Source organism: Sander vitreus, chromosome 14 (genome assembly GCF_031162955.1).
Source record: "Sander vitreus isolate 19-12246 chromosome 14, sanVit1, whole genome shotgun sequence".
Lineage (NCBI taxonomy): Eukaryota > Metazoa > Chordata > Actinopteri > Perciformes > Percidae > Sander > Sander vitreus.
In genome coordinates, this window is record NC_135868.1 from 8,872,487 (window position 1) to 8,893,369 (window position 20,883).

A 20,883-nucleotide genomic window follows, 5' to 3' on the forward strand; every position below is an offset into this window, starting at 1 on the left:
GAACCATTCGGAGTATTTGTACACAAGAGATCTGCACTTGATGTGCCTCTGATTTCTCTTATTACTGCCTCCACATCAGCTCTAAAATAGTCACACGTGTGTAGGTGTTGCTACAATGACTCTAATCTATAAAATATGATATGACAGTGCCTTTTATGACTAAACTCTGCCTCACACCGTTCCCTAACAGGATTATGCTACAAACAGAATTAATATCAACATCCCATTCATGAATTCTGCTTTTTTTGAAAACCGGATACGAAGGGAAACATGACTAATCTGTGCATAAGCGCTCAGGGTGCTATATCCTTCTTCATGCTTTGCAGCAGAATGGAGCATTTCCTCTCCTTTCCTGTGCAAGCGGTTAGCGCCATGGCTGTGATTTATAGCATCTGGTCACAGGGAGCGCTGACGTGGAGTTAGGGCAGAGTGAGCACTCTGGTCTCCTCCTCCTCCCTTCTTCAAGGATCCACTCAAACCACAACAACCCTGCCTAAACCTCGACTCCCCGTCCAGTTTCTCAGAGTCCTTCTATAGCCGATCCTTTCCACACCCAAGCCTCCCACCCCCATGCACAAGCATTCAAGCCCCCAGGACGCAAACAAGACACAGTTAGCCGAGCTGTGAGAACTTGAGCCCTGCTGGACTGCAGAAGCTGAGAGGAGCTTTGTCTTCCGTTTAGTTTTCCCTCAGATGCAAACAGAAACAGCATTAAAAACTTGGTGCTAGTTCGGGAGTTAGGATTAAACAATCCTCAAGTGTAACAATTAGTCGATTAATCAAGATAAAATTATTTTGATGATTAATTGATTGTTTGCTAATCCCTCCTTTAGCTTTCCATTCTCAGGCTGCACAGATGCAGTTCACAAAGATGAAGTGGCAGATTTACTATTGAAATTCTTAAAAAATATATTAAACAATGGGTTCTTGATTTTAAAAAGAAGTAGACAAAAGCAGAAATCTCATTTCTAGCCTCAGGCCAGTGATTTTGAAAAGCAAAAACAAAGGACGATTGTTGCTAGTAGCAGGTTGTATAAGATAAACGGTATTTAAAGTTAGCCGACTGAACGGTCAAGCGATACAATCATTTGTCAAGCAAAAATGACAAACACTCTCTGGTTCAAGATTCTTAAATGTTAGGATTTGCTGCTTGAATATTATTGTAAAGTGTATATCTTTGCTATGTCCCCTAGTCTCTGACATTTTACATACAAAACAATATAGAAATCAATTGAGAAAATAATCTGCAGATTAATTGATCATGAAAATAATCGTTAGTTGCAGCTCTATTCAACTCAATTTAGTGGATGTAAACATACGCCAAGGTTACTTCTTTTCTGAGTTTAATTGTGGGGGATGACTGATGATAGTGGCAAATTAAAAGCCGGTGGCAGGAAGGTTTCTAGGCCTAAATCTACATTTCCAGCCTGGCTGGGATGTTGAATGCGTGCCAAGAACATAACGTCAGCATGACTGGAAAGCACTCAGGGCCAAAGGGAGTCCACATCTCATGATTACTTCCACAGAGGAGCATTTAACTTCACACTGAGACTCTGTAGCTTTTCCAGCCTTGCAGTCAGTGACAAAGATAACGTTAACGTAAACTCCTTTACAAACAAGCGCAGAGGTTTTCTGTCTGCACCACACAAAAAGCCGGAGCCACTCCTATTGTGAGCCAGACAGAGTGTCTTTGAACATGTCATGTCTTGGTTTGACTCCAAAGTTAGTAAGAAAGGAAGCCGCTAGCTGTGTTTCCTCTAAGAAAAAAAACCCTATTCTGCTCTGTGGCATGGACACTGAGTAACACCAGAAGACAGAAAAACAGACTCTGATTAAGTGGCGTAATGCTGGTTGACTGGTTTCAGGGGCTGTGAGGGATGACAGGAGATATATGAGGTCAGGAGGGGTGAATGTGTATTTGTGTATGTGTGTGTTAGTGATGTGGATGGTCTCCATGCATAAGGGCTAAACCAAAGGTCTGCCAACCACAGACCTGAATAAATCACTTTACTGAAATGGGATTATGATCCCCTCTCACAGCCCTGCAAGCAAACTAGGCTGAAAAAAAAAAAAAATCGTGTTGGCTTGTCTTTCTATCTTTCTTTTAACAACAATGAGACTCACAGCTCTCAAAAAGGAGTCAGAGAGAAAGAATGTTTCTGTTTATCTTACACCACTGCCTTTTTCGGCGTCTAGCATTCCTGATAACGTCACGTAGATCAACCCTGCTGTGTGCTGCAGCTCTGACTGGAAGGCCTGCAACCAAAACATGCTTTCTTTTTCCCTTATTGATGGATGAATTTGCTCAAGAACAATTCAAGCTTGTTGAGTATTTCAATAAATACACTTTTTACAGCAAAGATTATAATTAAGCATCAAAAGACGGCTTCAGAGTTGACGACCATGCCTCAAAAACATACATATCTCCCTCCTCTTAACCACTGAACAAACAACATTCAGTTAAAGTCTTTCTCAAAGTTGACAAACTAAACATTTAAAAGCACTTAAAGCATCACAACTCGACCCGTGTAAACCATTTTAAGTAAAATACCAATGAAGCAATAGGTATATTTTTTTAACATGAGTGCATAAAAAACTGAAAGAAAAAGAGGAGAACCCTTACAATACCCTGTTAGTGCCTTCACTCAGTATCACTTGAGACTAATTCTAACTTTTTTATTGTAAACTCCAAAAGGTTTACTTTCAGAAGAGATCACAATAAGGAGTTTAACCAAAAGAAGTCAAGAACAGGAGCCATTTTATTTTGGGTATGTAATTTGCAGGCTTATCCTCATGTTAAGGGATTTCTGTTAGAGCTAGAACGATATATCATCCAGACTATTGCAGAGTATCAGTCTATATCAGCGGATAAGAAACAAGAAATTGCACTGCAGAAATGTCAAACAGCGTCACCATTACATATTTTGACCATCAGAGCGCTGACAAGTTCATTTTTCAATTATAAATGTCTCGCCGTGTTCGTTCCTGAGTAACAATTTAAAAGAAAAAACAAATCTAAGGGATCTGTATCAAGATTGTTTGTTAATATTATGTGTTTATGTTTAAACAAAACTATTACAATGGCCTATGGTTATGAACTCCCAAATATTAATATCATCATTGTCCTCAAAATTCCAGTATCTGTCGGATATATAGTTCCTATTCTTCTTCTTGAACATACAGACACCCACACATGCAGCGAGCCAGCACCATGACAGCCTGCCTTTGCTGTGATAAAAAGCTGCGGCAGACGTTACTCCCTCTATCCAAAGCTCTCCACATCAGCTGGAAATGGGGGGAGGGCTGCCAATGCACAGAAAGTCACCTTCTACCAGTACACAGGTCAAGGGGAGATGTGTGATGGAGGTGTTTTTTTATAAGCGTGTGATGCTTACAAGGCACCACACAAAATTATATAAGCCAAATCCAGAGAGAAAATCAGACCAGAAATAAAGAACTCAAACCACTTCAGACCTTCGTTGTTTACGAAAAGAAAAACATAAATCACAGACAAAACATTTACATTTACTGAGTGATTACTAGCCTAATTAAATGGTCCATATAGCCTTCTCTTCCAAGCTTTTGAAATAATGTTTAGGGTTTTGTTGGCCCATTTCATGGAATATTTACATTATTAAAACCTAGTATGTAGGCCTACAGTAATCTACAAGAGTAATACAATAATCTATAAGACTCACTAATATTGCTGTTTATCTATAAGGGTTTCACTGAAATTAAATCTTTACTGGACCATCTACAAAGAGGCTGGGCAGTGTGAGAAACCACCAGTTGGAGATGCAGATGTTGAAGCTCTGCATCAGCTAGTAGCTGCGCTGCTCAAGTGCTCTTGAGCAAGACACTGACGGAGATAAAATTTAGAGTTTTCCTACATGGATCTGTTTAGTATCTCACTAATATTGTGTTATTGTGTCTCCAGCTGCACCAGCTTGCCTGATTGTATATGTCCATTTTCCCCATTTCCCCCTCTGTGCACCATTGACGTGTTTGGTAATGGAGACCACTGCTCAGTGCAGCATTTCTGTTAGAGATGCAGACAGGCCGCTGTTGGAGTGTGGGGGAATTACAGCAGGGTTGCCAGGACGGACAAACATCCCATCTTTTAAGATTTTATGTGGGAGGAATCTAATGTGTTGCATTGCTGCAGCTGTTGAATCTAAAATGTTCACTGCCCAGTAAGGCTGATACACTGAAAAATGCCGACACACTTTAATTATAAGTGGTAGGATAAAAAGATTAAGGAAATAAATAACATTTAGGCTATAATCAGAACCCCCACCCTCTTTAATTCTACAGTAACGTTATTCATGACCTATTTTTTATGTATGTTGACTGTAGGCTGTTATACTCACATTTGTCTGTTAGTGTCAGCTTCTCCTCGAAATTATTTCCAAGCTCTGTATATTCCATTGTTTCCATTCAGGCGGATCGATTCCCAGTTGCTGTCATTCCTCAGAGTCGCACAAGTACAGGAGATGAAACTCCCGGTACAGATCGCCCCTAACACGCCCTTTGTAAATCCAACCGGAATAGAAGAAAAAGTGACCAAAAAATTATGTGGAAATAAAAACTGGATCCGACTGAAAACAACTGGGAATGACTGAAATGTTGAATTATGATAAACTGTCGTCAGTGTTTTGTTTTAGACACTCAGTTCAATCAAGTGGCTCTTCAGTGGAAAATCTACAGTGTGGGAATAAAAAGATTTAGGGAGTCCTGTGAGCCGCAGGACCGGAGTCAAGTTACAAAGAATAGGAAAACCTCCGGTCAGAACTTTCAGAATAAAAGGAAACGCACTCTAAAGCCAAGTATTTTGACAAAAGCAAAACTCAAGTTCCATAAACTAGGGGTTTCCAGAGCTTTCAATTGCATCTTGTGGTTTTCCTACGTAGATGGAGCTTGCTAAGTTAATTTGGTGATTCACTAGACCTTGAAAAATGAGCTATCTCCATGACAACTACGAAAACCATCCACTGAGAGGCCCACGACATGCAGGTGAAAGCTCCAGAAAAAAGCTAGTAAGTGGACCTTGATTTACCTTTTTTAAGAATTGTTTCTCTGGTCGAGAATTACTGTAGGTTGCCACTTTTTAGTACTAATAAAAAAACAAATATAAATATAGCATTTTTTGGAATTTTCACAAACAATAAGTGGCATGGCATAACATTCAACATACCCTTATGCCATGACAAAACAAAATTGAGATCAACAATACATTTCAACAAGAGGCTGTAGTAAATAAATAAACACTGAGGATACTCAAAAATGGTTCTGAGACTGATTATTGATTGTCTGAGACTTTGATCAGAAGGTCTGACAACAAATTGGCCTATTTTGCAGCAGCATGGTATCGTAGACTACTTGTCAAAGACAAATGCTTGAAGCCAATTTTGGTCTGCAGTTCTTTGGCATGTCACAAGTAGACAAACAATGATGTACAACACTAAACAGACAAGACGGGGTACATAATACAAACTTTTTTATAATCATGCTCAAAAAAGGAATTTGTTTTGGTGTTGTTGGTGCACGTCACACATTCTCTAATATTCCATCTAAAGAATGTGTGACGTGCACCAACAACACCAAAACGAATTCCTTGTATGTGTTAAAAAACGTACATGGCAATTAAACCCTTTCTGATTCTGATTCTCAAAAAACAGCTATTGTCGCAGAAGTTTTTTCACAGCAAAGTGGAACAGTCCCAATGTAACATTATTATAATTGAAATGCATACCGCTATTTTGTTGAAATTATCATTCATAGGCAAGTATACAACAATTGCGTTAAAAATATGTTTTACTTTCAGGTATCACAAACATCCTTGGCTCCATTTTAAAAGAACCATATTTTATTCTGAAGGCAACATTACTTAATTTCCGTTTGTAGTCATTTCCTTCCTCGTGCTAGTTTGACGCCACCGATCGCAGTTGAAAACCGCATGCCGGACAACTGGACTGTACCAACTGTTTAGCAAGGGTAGAAACTAATTCACACATTAAACACGAGACCAAATGATCGATCGAAGACGATTAAAAACGTGAAACAAAACATTGTATTCGCCGTAAGGCCTCTTTCATCGGGTTCAGCCGCAATAATAGAACAAACGTGTCCTCTTGGACCCCGTGAATGGTTTGAACCATCAGATGATTTCCAGCAGCTGAAAACAGCCCTGCTGCCTGTAGCTAGGCGAGTTGTCATAACAGCGTATACATCGGACTGTATGTGTAATTACAACAATTAATCATAAGTTAATTAACGGTTTGTAACAGCCAAAGGCATTATTCACTTCATGGACAAGAGCTCCATTAGGAACATACTTAATATTGTAATAGTAATTTGCAATATGCCTTAATTAGCACATACAAAACAGAAATAGGCTATCACTGGAATAATACTGGAATACCAATAAACAAAAATAAAACAAAGTAGCCTTCCAATGGCTCTATAAACCTACTAATGAATGGACAAACAATGATATGTAGCCTATTGTAGGCAAAGCATGATTTCTTTAGGGATATGCTATAAGCACATGTTCCACACTGTATACTGAAATGATGTTTTCAATGTATAACTAACAGGTATTATCTGCCTGTATGCTCCTCATAAAATTGACGATAAAAAGTGGATTAACAATTGACACGACCTTTCTGCCACTGCTTTTTCAGTCTTCCGGGAGGAAATCTGCAACCCAGTCTTATGTGAAAAAAAAAAAAAAAAAAGACAGCAGCACGAGGATGAATAAATAAATAAATCTTGAGGAAATCCATTAAATGTATATGACACCATGGCAGCATTAAACATTGTTTTATGTTTTTTTTTTTTTTATTGAAATACAGTGGCTGATTTCAGCAACGTCTAAATAAGACAATTATTGGATAACTTGGACATATATTATAACTCTTTTGCATCAGTGATCAATATTATCATATCAAAGTGATGGTTATTTTTTAATGTGACATATTCTCTCATAGATGAAGATAAAGGTGACTTCTGCAGGGTTAAGGAGTGTCATATTTTTATAAATAGTCTGACCAGAATCACACCCATTGCGTTTCCTTCTTCTTCTGTGGATAATTTGAATATAAAATTCTGATTAATTATAAATGAGGTCATCTGGGTTTCACCATCGTTTTTTTCTTTAATCTGCAGGACATGAAGGATGGAACTGTGTACAAATATATGTTAAAAAGCATAATGACAATTCCCTAAATGCTCATTTTAAGACTTTTTAGAGCAGGATACAACATGATGTTAGAGCTACTGCTAATGCTAAAAAGCCACATTTATGTGAGCTTTACCAGAGAGATAAAATATGCATGACCCACTTAGCTTGGTGAAGACACTAAGGACTTCATAGACCTCAGGACACTTCGGTTTCTGCGGCTAATGCTAGAGACGTCTTTCCTTTTCCTTATAGTTTAGCCTGAATACAAAGTTGGCCAGTTAAAACACTTCCCATGATCAAAAACTATCCTTCTAAAAATAACTTTAGCTGATGTATGGCTGAGCAGATAATAGCTCCGCTGAAACATTGCTAATCAATCCACTGGCAGCCCTGCGACACATGAAAAGGGAAGAGAAGCAGCTCCATCAGGGCTAATGGACTTAGATCTGAACTGTTGGTGCCTGTGAGGCAGCGATTGGCTCTGTTGTTGAGTCTGGAGTCTCTGGTAAAAAAAATGATTTGTTGATGCAGTAATGGGATTTGGAAATGCAATACTGTGGTAGAGGAAAGGCAAGCAGCGCTCAGTAAACCTCACATATCTTGTTCATCTGCATGAGAACCTACGCACGTACATTATAGGCTACAAACAGTAGACACACTGGACTATTTGTTGCTGCATTTTCATGCCCCTACTAGTACAATCAGATTTCAGACAGGTTGAGAGGTGCTTGATGACACACTGATCCCACTTGTGTTGTCTTTCTATACTATAAGTCGTGTGATATAGAAAGGAGAGGGGGTGGGATGTTGTTATTTTCAAGGCTAACCTCAAAATAAATAAATGACTAGTCACCTTATGATGGTGTTGGATCAATAAAATGAAGGGTTCACCAACGTCATTAATACCCATCTTCTCAGCACCATGAATAACTGCACCAAATTTCAATCCGTCAACATAGTTTTCGTCTAATAGTTTTTTTTTTTTTTCGAAAAATGTCAATAAAAGCAAGAAATGTCAAAGTGTTCATCCTAAAGGGAGCATGGATGTCTGTACAGGGTTTCATGGCAATTTATCTGTGAGTTTTTTTCAATCTGGCAGTGGACTGACCGACTGACCCACATTGCCATCCAATTGCAACTAGCATGGCTAAAATATGATGGACAAATATGATAGGAAAAACGCTTGACCGTGTTTTTCTCATATTATTTCGGATTCTCAAGGATTCCATAAATACAGCATGTTTTTTTAAGCGTTTTATGTCAGACTCATAAAATGACAGCAGAACAAAGTGTGCCTGACGTACTGTCAAGCGACAGACATAAGTTGACATATTTAGCTCTTCACTTTGATGCAGGCAGCATCACTTAAGCAAGACAAATTACTTTTACTGGATCCCTCAGACTATTATTGCTATCAGTTAGAGCCAAATACAACTCCATATACCTGGTTAGAGCACTAAAACATATGAATATGATTTTTAATCAGCTCAAATTGATGAGCAACTGATTTAATCTGCATGTATCGATGTTTCCTACAACAAAGAGTTTTCTCAATGAGACTTCCTTTGAGGGAGTGCATGTCCATACTCGCCTGCACTTGACTAAGACATGGGGAGGTTCAGAGAGCCTCCCATAAACCCATGGAGGCATATAGTTAATTGCCCCTCCCACACACTGCCACAAAGGCAACCACTGATCTAAAAAGCCTGCAGTTACACTTAAAACATTTGTCTGGATCCTCCCTGTGTGTTTCACCAGGAGGGAGAGCACATTTCTGTCTGCAAAAGAGAGTTATAAAATGCTCTTTTCATTGTGAAAAAAAAAAAAACAAGTGCACAATGGTTTGGTTTTACAGGGCGAGTACACATATTTGGAGAGCACACTGCTGAAGTCAGAGTCTGAATATAACTACAGCTGCTATAGTGTGGGAGTCAAGCATGTCTGCAGTTGGTGTGGTTATCGAGAGCAGAGCTGGGGGAAAAATGTCCAACTGATTTCCTTGCGAGCAGATGACACTGTGGTTTAAACTGGATAGCATCCTCTGTCTTTGCAGATGGAAAAAAAAGCTAGCGCTATAAATATCAACTCTTTGGCACTGTGTTGTTGTTCTATTCTGTAATTTCCAGTCGATATTTCTCTATGCTATTAATTTCCATGTCAACAGCTGCATCTGATGAAAAACAAATGCCACAACAATGTTTGAAACTTGTCTCAAAAGTTTGACATTTTGGGAAATACGCTTATTTGCTTTCTGACAGAGAGTTACAGTAGATGAGAACGTTAACGTAGACGTTAATATCGCTTTGGCAAACATGAAGCTATAGCTAGCAGGTGGTTAGCTTAGCTTAGCATAACGACTGGAAACAGCTAGCCCGGCTCTGTCTACAGGTAACAAAAAACACATAACACCTCTAAAACTTGCTAATTAACACGGTTTATCTTGTTTGTTTAAGCCATACAAAAGTGTTTTGCAGTTGCCGAGGTGGTGTTGGTAGGCAGGTTTTGTTACTGTTGTACAGAGCTAAGCTAACTGTTTCCCTTTGTTTCCAGTCTTTACGCTTAGCTTAGCTAAGCTTACCGGCTGCTGGCGATAGCTTTATCTTTAAACCTGCAATACATTTTTTTTTGGCCATTTGGATGCAGTGGGTCATATTACAACATTGACATACCATCACCTTTAAGTTGATATAGCAAACCTGTTGCTTATTTACACATACAGCAGTTACATATAAACATTTGGAGTCGTGTTTCTGGCTATCTGATGCATGCAAGTTCAACATTCCCTCTCTTTTAGCTCTGTTTTTGGTCTTTTTGGCTCCAGAGGGAAATATCTCACTCTTTAGCTACTAAATGCAGCACTATGTTCACCAACTAGTCGCTTGTCTTGCATTGCCAGACCTTCCTCCACAGCGCTGCGGAGGGGGGTCTGGCTAGTCCACACACGTGTTGTGGTTTATTGGCATTTCTTTAAACCAATCACAATCGTCATGGACGGTGCTAAGCGCCGGACGGAGCCCCAGTGCCGCTGCAAAATAGCCTCAGGGAGAAACTTGTTTTGGTGGAACATGTACGTTCAAAAGTTGTTATAGTCATGCAACAGAAAACTCAGATTGGACAGATAGTCTAGCTAGCGGTCTGGATTTACCCTGCAGAGATCTGAGGAGCAGTTAACCATAGTCCTCAGAAATCGACCAGAGTTAAAAATGCCAACACAAAGAAAGTGGAAGGTGACGGACATCCGGCCGAAATGAGGAACAACTCCGGAAATGAAACGTCGTCGATATAGACTAACCGCCGATGAGACAAAAAAAAGAAAACAACGCTATAGCTGCTTTCTGACCGGAGGGATTTTTGCAGTACCTAGAACATAACATTCCTAGAACCCTTTTTTTCTCGTGTTCCGACTGGACCAATTTGGGGATTTTTAAGTCCCTCTGGCCACAGTTCCTATAACTCTTTCAGCTCCTACTTCAGGGCAGGGTCTTCTCTCTTTTTCCTTTTCAGCATATGAACCTAGGTCAACGAGGGTCGGGTTTCCGGTACAGACAGACCAACAATGGGACAATTTTAACAATTTTCGCCATCTTATTCATCACTAATTTCACTTATGACAACGTTGTAGGCGAGAAATTAACTGTTTAGATTTCGAATATAGGCAGTCTTGCGAAAATTGATGCCGAATTGACAATTTGCTTCAAAGTTTTCGGAGGTCACTGTAAGCTGGAGGTCTCTCAGACCGGTCCCGTAAATAGGAGGCTTTTATTTCACCATAACGGTTTGTTTGTTTAAATATCACAACACATGTCCATCATAAGATTAACGGGAACCTGTGGTTAACTGTCTTTTCGGCGTTAAACTCCACAAGAGTCAAACTCCTGCAGCTGGCCGGCCGTCTCTCATACACACACTCTCTCACACACACACACACACACACACACACACACACACACACACACACACACACACACACACACACACACAGTGCAGCAGGCAGAAGCAGGGGAGAGAAGAGATACCGATTTCTCTTAGGGAGACTTGTTTAAATTATGACAAATATGCTATATACATTAGATTTAGAATTTAGTTCATACTTTTTTGGTGTATTTGTGTTCTGATTTTAACGCTATAAAGACCGTTGCTGTGCTTGCATCACTCCCTTACCCCTCCTACCAGTCCCTATAGCCACTTGGCCAGTGCGAATGCAAATGGAAAAAAAAGGTTTTGGGGGAGAGTAGTTAGTAGATCTGTTTAGAAGTGGACTTTTCCTATAACTATGTTCCTGTAACTACTTGGTCGGAAAGTGGCTATTGATAGCAGGGACAGTGAACCAAAATAGTGAAGGTGTCTAAATGACAGCTAAATGAGCTGAAACTCACTATAAAGCACCCAAAAGCCGAGGGGAGCTGCAGATTCAGGTGATAATTCTCTGCAGGTTCATCACAGTGTGCGGCCCCTTTTGTCATCTGATACATTGTTATGATGAAATTATGAATTATAGCTGCTTTAAATATGAGAGCGGTATCAATCAAGTATATGCCAGGAAGCAAACAAGCATATTTCCCAAAATGTCAAACTTCAGAAAAGTGATATAGCCACTGTTCCCACAATAAGAAAACGTCTGATAAAGGCTGATGACTGATGTGTCCATTTGTCTTTTGGGTTAAACACTAGCCCTGCCTCATATCCAGTCAGTCACATTGCTCACATACAGTCACACTCCACCCCTCTGTCCGCCCTCTAGCAGTTGGCACAGTGCTGTCTTCTCAAGCTCTCAGCTGTTACTGTAGCGTACCACTGACTGGACCAGCAGCTGTCGGGGACTGCACTAACATTTTATCTATATCATCTCTAGATTAGAGCATCAGGAAATCAAGGTGAGGCTAAAACATATGGCTCAAGTGTTTTGGCATCCCCTTCCATCACCACAACTATGGATAAATACAGTAAGGTTCATGTTCCAAAATACCTCTTACATCTCATTGGCCTATTTAAACTTAGAAATAGAGAGTACATTGTTGTAAAAATGTAACATTCAGCTTTTTTTCTCTCAACCAAATACTGATCTAAAAAAAAATCAGAGATACAGGAAACCATGTATATTTAAAACAGAGACCACATACCTTGCATAGAAGCATTTTTATATGGATAATCACAGTTCATGTATGTAAAAAATGTTCATATCTGCAGTGCCGGTTTCCTTGAAAGCTTCATACAGGAAGCCAGACTCTGGAGTCGTTGTAAAAGAAGGATTGTTTAGGCAAAATTTGTGGATCATAGAAACCTGGAAAAAAGGAAAGGAGGTTGAACTTAATGCTTTCACACTTGCAAACTTTTGACACAACTGAAATAATCAAATCAAGACTACATGCATGTCTTTATCCTATAGCCAGAGAAAGTAATGTCAGGCAAATGATCAACCTGAGCTACACCCACAGAAAAAGAATTGTATATGAAATCCCAAAAGTCCAGGAGGGGCATTCCCTCTTTAAATAAGTCACAGCTTGGTGTGTATGGGAAGAATTTAAACATTCAGCTCCAGGTAACAAAAAAATGCTTTTTGTGCTACTTGTGTTAATCTACTTCTCTGGGTCACTTATTGGCTTCAAATATGAATGTATTGCACATTTTCTTTTTTAGGATAACCACGGCTATGTGGTGTAACAGACAGCAAATGTGGGCTTAGCACATCATCTTAACTGATAAATAAAACATGTTAAAGTACAACAAAACTTTACCTCAGTGAACCCTCGCCAACCTTTCTGACTTAATAGGTGTCAAGGATCAAGACCCTTGAATGTAAATTATTTACAAGAGCATCATAACCAATACACATACAAAGGCAAACACTTTTCCAGCCTCCTCCCTAACTTTATAAACGCAACAATACTTTATGTGTGCATGCTTGTTTGATAGCCTATAACAACAAAGACTAATTACAGCCTAGCTAATTTTGCTCAGAAGGAATGAGACTATTGATGTAGATAAGCAGAAGGGAGACTGAAGAATCCTGGCAGCTTCTAGGGGTTACTTTATGGTGAAATGTCATTCAATTTTGATGTGCACCTACTTTTTCTTACCCTGCCTCATTTACATATTCTTAAGTCAGCAGGTTTCCTACGTTCCCACACTCAATTTCAATAGCTCCCAGAGTAGGGATGCAAATGTAATGCAAACCTATCCCAATGTATTTATTTAAAGATGTACAAATTAGCATTTGAATATAACGAGCAAATTAGTGCTTGAAAATTATGGCATTTCACACCACAACCACCTCACTGCAGAAGTCAGTATCTTAGCATATATAACATATATATAATTGTGTATTTGTGTATAAAATGATTAGTCTAAAAGAAACCCTCTCTCTTGAGAGATAACCTTGTGTTTATTGTTCATTTTTGTTTTATGGAACCAAAAGGTCATCACATCACCTGTTTTGTTTAGTTGTGAACAGAAACAAGAAAATATATTACATACATACCAACAACCAAAATGTCCTGTAAAATGCATGTATTTAAAAATAAAAAAAAAGTATGTTGGATTTGTTTTTTTAGGAATTACCTGGACCTGGCCTCATGTCCGCTCGTGGGTTTTGGAGTATTCTTTCAGTTCTGGATGCAAACGCAGCAGTGGGCATGGGATGCTTAGACAGGCCGGTATAATCCCCTATGTCATACTGCCCAGGGCCTGGCAAGGGAGGGCCCTTAGGGACAATCAAAGGAGGCGCTGATATTGCCAAATAATATCCCCTCCTTGAAACACAGTTAATAGAATTTACATTTTTAGACTAAAATTTAGACACGTAACCAAAGCGATAAATATTGTGCGTTTACTCACGGCATGACGGTCCTCTTCACCGGTGCAGGGGTCTGATGGGGACTGTAGGCTCCTGGGCCTGGTACATGGTTGTCCACCAGAGGAGGGATTCTCTGGGTTTTTGATTTGAAGGGGGACAAGACTGCCTTGGAGCCGTGCTGGACTAAGTGGCTGGTCACCTCATAGTGGCCTTTAACAAATGTATGGTGTAAGATGTAAAACTAAGATGCATACAATTAAGAAGAAAAAAAATGGATGAGATGATGCATGCAGAAGTTAGAGGAAAAAGAGGTAATTACATGGTGATGGTCCATTTTTGTTAAGGTAAAAAGCGTCGCGTCCAGTTTTTGACAGGAAAGGTGATGTACCAACAACTGTGGAGAAGCTTTCTCTACTACCACAACTGACCTGTCCATGCAGAAGACACAAACAGCTAAACATTAACTACAAGATGCACAACAAAGTCTTTAAAAGCAACTTGCATAATTCACATACATACATCATATTGATTTGGGGCTGGAGTTTTGTGCTTTGGGCAATCCAGCTGCACAGCCACAGGCAACCTGAACACCCTGGAGACGCCAATGTTGAAGTTATTCTTGTCTATGAAGGAGCTCTGCAGGTTGTATGCATTTGGACCTGGGATGCCTCTCTGTGGGTTAGTAGAAGCCCTGGCAGTCTGTTGGAGAGGATGATATGACAAATAATGCTCCTGCTTGTGTTTTTACATTGCAATACAAGTGTATTCATGAATATAAAAGGGCCATAATATACCACTGTTTTCATGTTATCTTTACTTTGTGTGGGAATTTGGTAGTCATGTTGGAAAACATTTACAGACATTTACGTCAAATTAGTTAAACACTTGAAATGAATAACAGATTAAATAAAATATGAGATAAGAGTTCAAATAAGTATGCCTTTTTTAACATGACCTCATATAATCTGTATAATCCTATGATCCTGGCTGTGACGGCCCTGCTCAGCATGCACCTGAAATCAGTGTAGGCTACTTGATTTAGGGGACCTGACCTTGGATGCAACAAAGCCTGTGGTGCCTTTCTTCGAGAAGGAAGGACTTTTGACTTCAGCACTGGAAATAAAGCCATAGCTGCCTGGTCCTGGATTTTCATTCTGAAACAAAACACATTATTACGTTTATATTGAACTTTTTTTTTTAGCTGATACTTTATAGTAATAGTTCGGAGAGTCCCTACCAGACAGACTTGTGAAGGGAATCTCCTAGCTTGAGATGAAAAACCTTTCTTTTCTTTATTTGTTATCACCACTCTTTGGTATTGTGTTGGTATTGCAGTTGAAACGGTGTAAGCCGGAATCCTATCTGCTTTCAAATCAAAAATGATAATAACAATATTATAGTTATTAGCTAAAAAATGATATAAGGTTTTCACATAGACTCACTTTTATTCAGTCCTCGGTACATGTTGCCCATGGTTCAGTTGGTTAACACGTAGAAAGTCAGTAAATCTGAAGCCATATTAAAACTCCACACAGATCGTGTCGCTATGGCGCATGGATGTATTGCTATGGTGACGTAAAAACAGAGCGGTGGTTCGATCTGACGTCCTGTTGTGGTCCTTTAGCGCCATCTCTCGGTAACATCGCCGTCCATCAGGCGCTTTAGCTATACCAACCCGCCTCTGTTTTGTTTCTAGCAGATAGCTCCATCCATCATGGCGATGCATGCGAAGGCGACTCCACCACAGATCCCGGACACCCGCCGGGAGCTCGCCGAACTGGTGAAGAGGAAACAAGAACTCGCTGTGAGTCCACGTTACCACAATTTTGTCAAAGATGATATCGGCATTGGTTGTGTTGTACTATGTAGAAATACAGCTAACTAACTTTAATCTCATCGTTTGCTAGCCAAGGCCTGGCTAAATGCTAGGCTAATGATAGCAGTTGCTAACGGTGGCTATCTCTTGGCAGTTCACTCTTAAGACATCCATGGTTCACTTTAGTAAAGCTAGTAGCTCCTGCTAACCTGGCTAGCTAGCTTAGCTGCTGTTAAGACAATATTATAGAGAGCGCAGCATCATCATTACTCCAGCTATCTGACGTCGACTCTTTTGGCAATGTTTAATTAAAACACTCAAGTATTGCTAGCTTCTCGACTACATTTTATTTTAAAAAAATATTGCCCTTTTTGCGCTCACAGACAGGCATTGCTGCAGCGAATATGCTAACTAGCTAGCTAGCATAAGCTACAATTTAGCCGCCTCCCGGTTGGCAGAGTTCTCGCGTTATGTTCTTCTTCTTCATGCAGCTCATTGGTGCATTAACGCCACCTTCTGCTCAGGAGTGTTGATCAGACAATAGATTTATAATCTAATTCCCTTAATCTTACTTTATATCCTCCATACTGTATAACCTAGTACTATAAAATCCTTATCCATCATATCCACACAAAAAACCTGTGTCCCTTAAGAACACTAAGGCAAGGCAAGGCAGCTTTATTTGTATAGCACATTTCAGCAACAGGGCAATTCAAAGTGCTTTACATGAAAACAGATTAAAAAATTAAAAACAGATTTACATGAAAACAGATTAAAAAAATAAAAAACATAAAATATGGGGGGGAAAAAAGAAGTTACAGTGCAGTATAAGAAATTAAACATTGAAGAGCAGTTAAAACAGTTAAATATATAAAAGCAGATAAAATAACTTTTCCTGGACTCAGTGGACTCACTAACAGTAGGCTGCCCCTGTGTCTTCTCACCCAGGCTCAGTAATGTGAATTCCTGCACCCCTAATTTCCTCATTATTCCTTGGGATACAACTCAACTACATGCTCTGATCATCTGTGCACAGTATCTACACATTTCTCACAATGTATGTAAGTGACTGTCTTTTTTTTTTCTTTTCTTTTTTTAAACCATAGGAGACACTGGTAAACTTGGAAAGACAAATATATGCATTTGAAGGCAGCTACCTAGAAGACACCCAGATGTATGGTAACATCATCAGGGGATGGGACCGATACCTCACCAACCAAAAGTAAGTATCACACATTACTCTCAGGCTGTGTATAGAAGAGAAGACAATAAGGGAAACATTCATTTGCAGGCAGGTAATTTTACAGCTATCACAAGAGCCACAATCAACTCAAAATTAACCAGCACAAGGCACGTGTTTACTGAAAACCTGACTTTTTTTCCTCTTAAGCTTTGCTATAAGATGAAAACGGACTAGAAAATGGTTCAACGCTGTTGAAGTGTCATGGAATTAATGAGCAGATGCATGGTGGTAACTTTGTGTCATTCCACTTGATCATGAGCTACTTACCTAACCATATTTCTTTAATTTTACCAGGAACTCCAATAGTAAGACTGATAGAAGGAATAGGAAATTCAAGGAAGCAGAGCGTTTATTCAGCAAGTCATCTGTAACATCAGTTGCAGTAAGTCCCTCTCTCACTGTACTTTTTCACACAATGTATTAGTTTCTCATTTGCACCATGACAACTACTAATGCAGCTGCACTCTCTGTTTTGATTTATAGGCAGTATGTGCACTCGGTGGGATACCTGATCACATGAATGAAAAACGTGAGTGTTTTTAATTGTTTTTTTATTTTTTTTACTTTCTCAAGCCAAGCCGTGTTGGAAATTTTTCTCCGTCAGTCTTTAGTAAGTACTTGCTGACACCGAGTTTGTGCTGTCGTTTGGGTTTTGGCTCTCGCCAGGTGAGGCAGGTAGCGGCACGGAAAGCGACGCCTCTCCAGATCTCCAGAACCAAGAGAACGAGCCTAGCCAGGAGGACACAGAAGATGTGGACTCGACGCTGCAGGACCTAAAGCCTCAGAAAGCTGCCTCCTCCTCCTCCTCAGGCAGCCATCACGGGAGCCACAAGAAAAGGAAGAACAAAAACAGACACAGGTACATAATGAAGATGCATTGTGTCAGCTGTTTAATCTCTGCTTCTTTTTCCTTCCGACTGTGCTGATTGTAGTCAACATCCAATTTCAGGATTTCTTGATTAAGAAGCTGAGTCTATTAATAGCTGATCAGTATGTTTACATGCACCTCATAGCTTTTTTAAATCTTTTTGGGAACCTCTCATATTTTGTGGGATCTGACACACCGACTTAAGAGCATGTAGACACACTGATTGTTTATTGGTAAGTTCAGTTTTGTTATTATAAGAGCCACTGTCGTTGGATTGAGTGAACACATTGTTCTGACTGGTTTGTTGTGTAGATTGTTTATAGTTGCGATATTTAATGTGGCTGTTTGTGTTAACCACCTATTTAATGTCAACATGTTTTTCCTGATCGAGGTTCACTGTTCTAACCACATAGTAACACAGCAGGTGCTCCACCTAACGCACTGTGACGGAGTGGTTCTCTCACTCTGTAAAGTCCGGACTGCAGTATTATGTAGACGTAGGGCTTTAGACTCAGGTTGGTGAACTAACAGTTGCTGCTCTCTTCCTTCCCCTAATGCTGCCCCCCAGTCCTTCTGCCATGTTTGATTATGACTTTGAGTAAGTCTGAATTTTACTTCCTGCTCCTGTGGTATTTACATCATGCCTGCTGTGAACCCCATCCTCAACTCTTCCACCGTTTCCCTTGCTCTCTGTCTGCTTCTGTTGACCTAGACTTTGAGTTCAAGCCTGCTAGTTATTCAGTCATACTGCATGTCCAACACTTTATCATTTGAATGCATATCAGCATCCAGCACTCTGATCTCTGGTTAGATTTGCTTGCTTGTTACTGGGGTATTTTCATATCTTTCTGACCCACGATTCATTTCAAGTGTGCTTCCCCAACTCCGGCAATTAAATAAAACATTGCTGGAGTTGTCAGATGTTGGGCTGGCTTCAGATTTGTGCACAAACAAGAACAAACACATGGCCATTTAGTGTACTTGTTGTGGGCTTCATGATACAGTAGTGGTACTGCTCCTCACCATAATTCCCATCAAAACCAGTTTTATGATCTTATTAGTATCTAATGTTGCCTTTCTTTGGTTTTGTTGCAGATTTGACATGAAGGTTAACAAGAAACCCAGAGCTGTAAGTTGAGTTATTTTTGTTTTATTCATCTAATAAAACTGTTATTTGGGCTGAAAGTAACAATTACTTACATTAGTGACCTAAACATATTTAGTCATAACATATTTACTTATTTTCTCAATTAATCGTTCTGTCTACAAACTAGCAGAAAATAATGAAGATGGTCATAATAATTTCCCACAGTCCAAAACCCAAAGATATTGTTTACTATCATGTATTACAAATAAAAGCATTGAATCCTCACACAAATATTTAGCATTTTTGCTAAACAAAAATGGCTCAAAATATTATTTAATAATTAAAATAGTTGCTGATTTCATTTTCTAGCAATGGATGACTCGACGTATCGTTGCAGCTTGTGATTGCTGTCTTTACCTTCTAATAATTGTTCTTATTCTTTGTCCTCGGTCCTCCTGCAGGACTATTCAACTTAACAAAGACCACTGGAACACCTGGACACACATGCGGAGGATACCTGTAGAGAAACATAAGATTTTTTGGACTTTATGAACTTTGTATGCCTTTTTTTTTTTTTTCTCTCGGTTGTCATATTTCAGCCTGTACTGTATGTATTGCTTGAAACATTCCCCCCCCCTGCCACCTACCTTTGGTCATGGTTAAGGTTTTGACCTACCAAGTATGTAGAAATATGGTGTTGCATGTTACTTCAGGCCTGATGAGGCCCACCTCCAGTAACACACCATTTTGTATAGTGTTAAAAAAAAAAATTGTATTTATTATGTAGTTAATTTCCCATTGTAAGAAGGTTATGCTTTTTTCTCTTAGTGTCACATAATCGTATAACCCCTGAATACCCCGGATTCTTTTATTACATGGTTTACACAGTTTTGGATAAAATAAAATACGTGAATATGTTTTGGTTGTTTCTTAAAAGTGCTTTGGGTCACTCATCACAGCAGTTAGGATTATTGGATGTTGTAAAGTAGCTGATAGGTCACTGCTGGCTGCAATAATCAGCCTGTATTGTTTCTTGTGTAAATCACTGGCAGATGCATGCATGTGAAACTTTGTGAAATTGTCCAATTGTTGGATGTTGTTCCCACGCCTCCATAAAGTTATATTATGAAATAGTTTTTAAGAGTCCAAATATGATCAGTGTTTACCTAACTCATATACAGAATAGCCAGCAAATTCTTTTCTGACAGTTTGTTTTATGAAAATAGTTACTAAAATAAACAGGCGCCTCAGAGCACAAGCTGATGACAGCACCGTGTCATTTACACAGTGTTTCCTGGGTTTTCTCAGTGGTAAACTTGAATATATAATGCTCTTTTAACAAGTAGATGATTTAAGCACTTTAAGTTGTTTCTTTTATACTATTTGGTCAACAAATGTTTGTGAAAGTTGCTGCTTTTAATGTTTTTAATCTACGAGGTCAGCATGCAGTATCCCAATTTATCACTAGGCAGCGCCAAAACACATGCTTGAATATACTGTAAATGACATGCACACACAGAGTTTGATACTTTACATAGTCATATTTATCCACTTGTTTAGATTGGGCATTTAGCTGCGGTCAAGATTGTTTGTACAAATCCTACACAATGAGCTTTAATATTAAATGTATGTGGGTAGCACACTTCTGACAATATCACACAAAAAATGAAATATAAGTGTTACACTATCATTGAGCATCGACAATATAATATTGATAATAGCAAAATGTTACACATAACAAAAATATGTTACACAATGTTCTTCTCAAAAGCAAAAAAGGAACGAAAAGACAAATGCATGAAACATTAAAAACAGATAAATGTATAAAATTAGGACTACTGTTGGTGAGGTAAAATATGGTTATATCATTTTTTAGTAGTATAAAGTATAAGC

At 39.2% G+C, this 20,883-nt stretch overlaps 3 protein-coding genes across 11 annotated transcripts in view; 1 reads left to right on the forward strand and 2 right to left on the reverse strand.

The window, feature by feature from the left end:
- Positions 1-4,754, reverse strand: part of LOC144528871 (uncharacterized) — a 42,387-nt gene extending 37,633 nt beyond the window's left edge. For all 7 annotated transcript variants that reach the window (XM_078267729.1, XM_078267728.1, XM_078267726.1 and 4 more), the window contains exon 1: positions 4,371-4,754. In XM_078267729.1, coding sequence (XP_078123855.1) covers positions 4,371-4,437 — 67 coding nt within the window. In that variant the 5' untranslated portion in view covers positions 4,438-4,754. The remainder of the gene's footprint in view (positions 1-4,370) is intronic.
- A 2,089-nt stretch (positions 4,755-6,843) lies between these two features.
- stpg1 (sperm-tail PG-rich repeat containing 1) lies at positions 6,844-15,575 on the reverse strand. 2 transcript variants are annotated; one of them, XM_078267949.1, is made up of 8 exons: positions 15,419-15,575; positions 15,214-15,338; positions 15,029-15,130; positions 14,496-14,675; positions 14,296-14,404; positions 14,018-14,186; positions 13,742-13,932; positions 6,844-12,464 (listed from the first exon to the last, which is right to left on the reverse strand). In XM_078267949.1, the coding sequence occupies exons 1-8, from the start codon at positions 15,447-15,449 to the stop codon at positions 12,391-12,393; spliced, it is 981 nt and encodes a 326-aa protein (XP_078124075.1). In that variant the 5' UTR covers positions 15,450-15,575; the 3' UTR covers positions 6,844-12,390. The 2 variants fall into 2 exon arrangements, with proteins under 2 accessions (XP_078124075.1, XP_078124074.1); XM_078267948.1 differs by having other exon boundaries at positions 15,214-15,341.
- A 115-nt stretch (positions 15,576-15,690) lies between these two features.
- On the forward strand, positions 15,691-19,907 carry meaf6 (MYST/Esa1-associated factor 6). 2 transcript variants are annotated; one of them, XM_078267950.1, is made up of 8 exons: positions 15,691-15,780; positions 16,899-17,014; positions 17,330-17,417; positions 17,519-17,564; positions 17,702-17,894; positions 18,472-18,501; positions 18,999-19,032; positions 19,452-19,907. In XM_078267950.1, exons 1-8 carry the CDS (start codon positions 15,691-15,693, stop codon positions 19,464-19,466), a joined length of 612 nt encoding a protein of 203 aa, XP_078124076.1. In that variant the 3' UTR covers positions 19,467-19,907. The 2 variants fall into 2 exon arrangements, with proteins under 2 accessions (XP_078124076.1, XP_078124077.1); XM_078267951.1 differs by lacking the exon at positions 18,472-18,501.
- Positions 19,908-20,883: the final 976 nt, after the last annotated feature.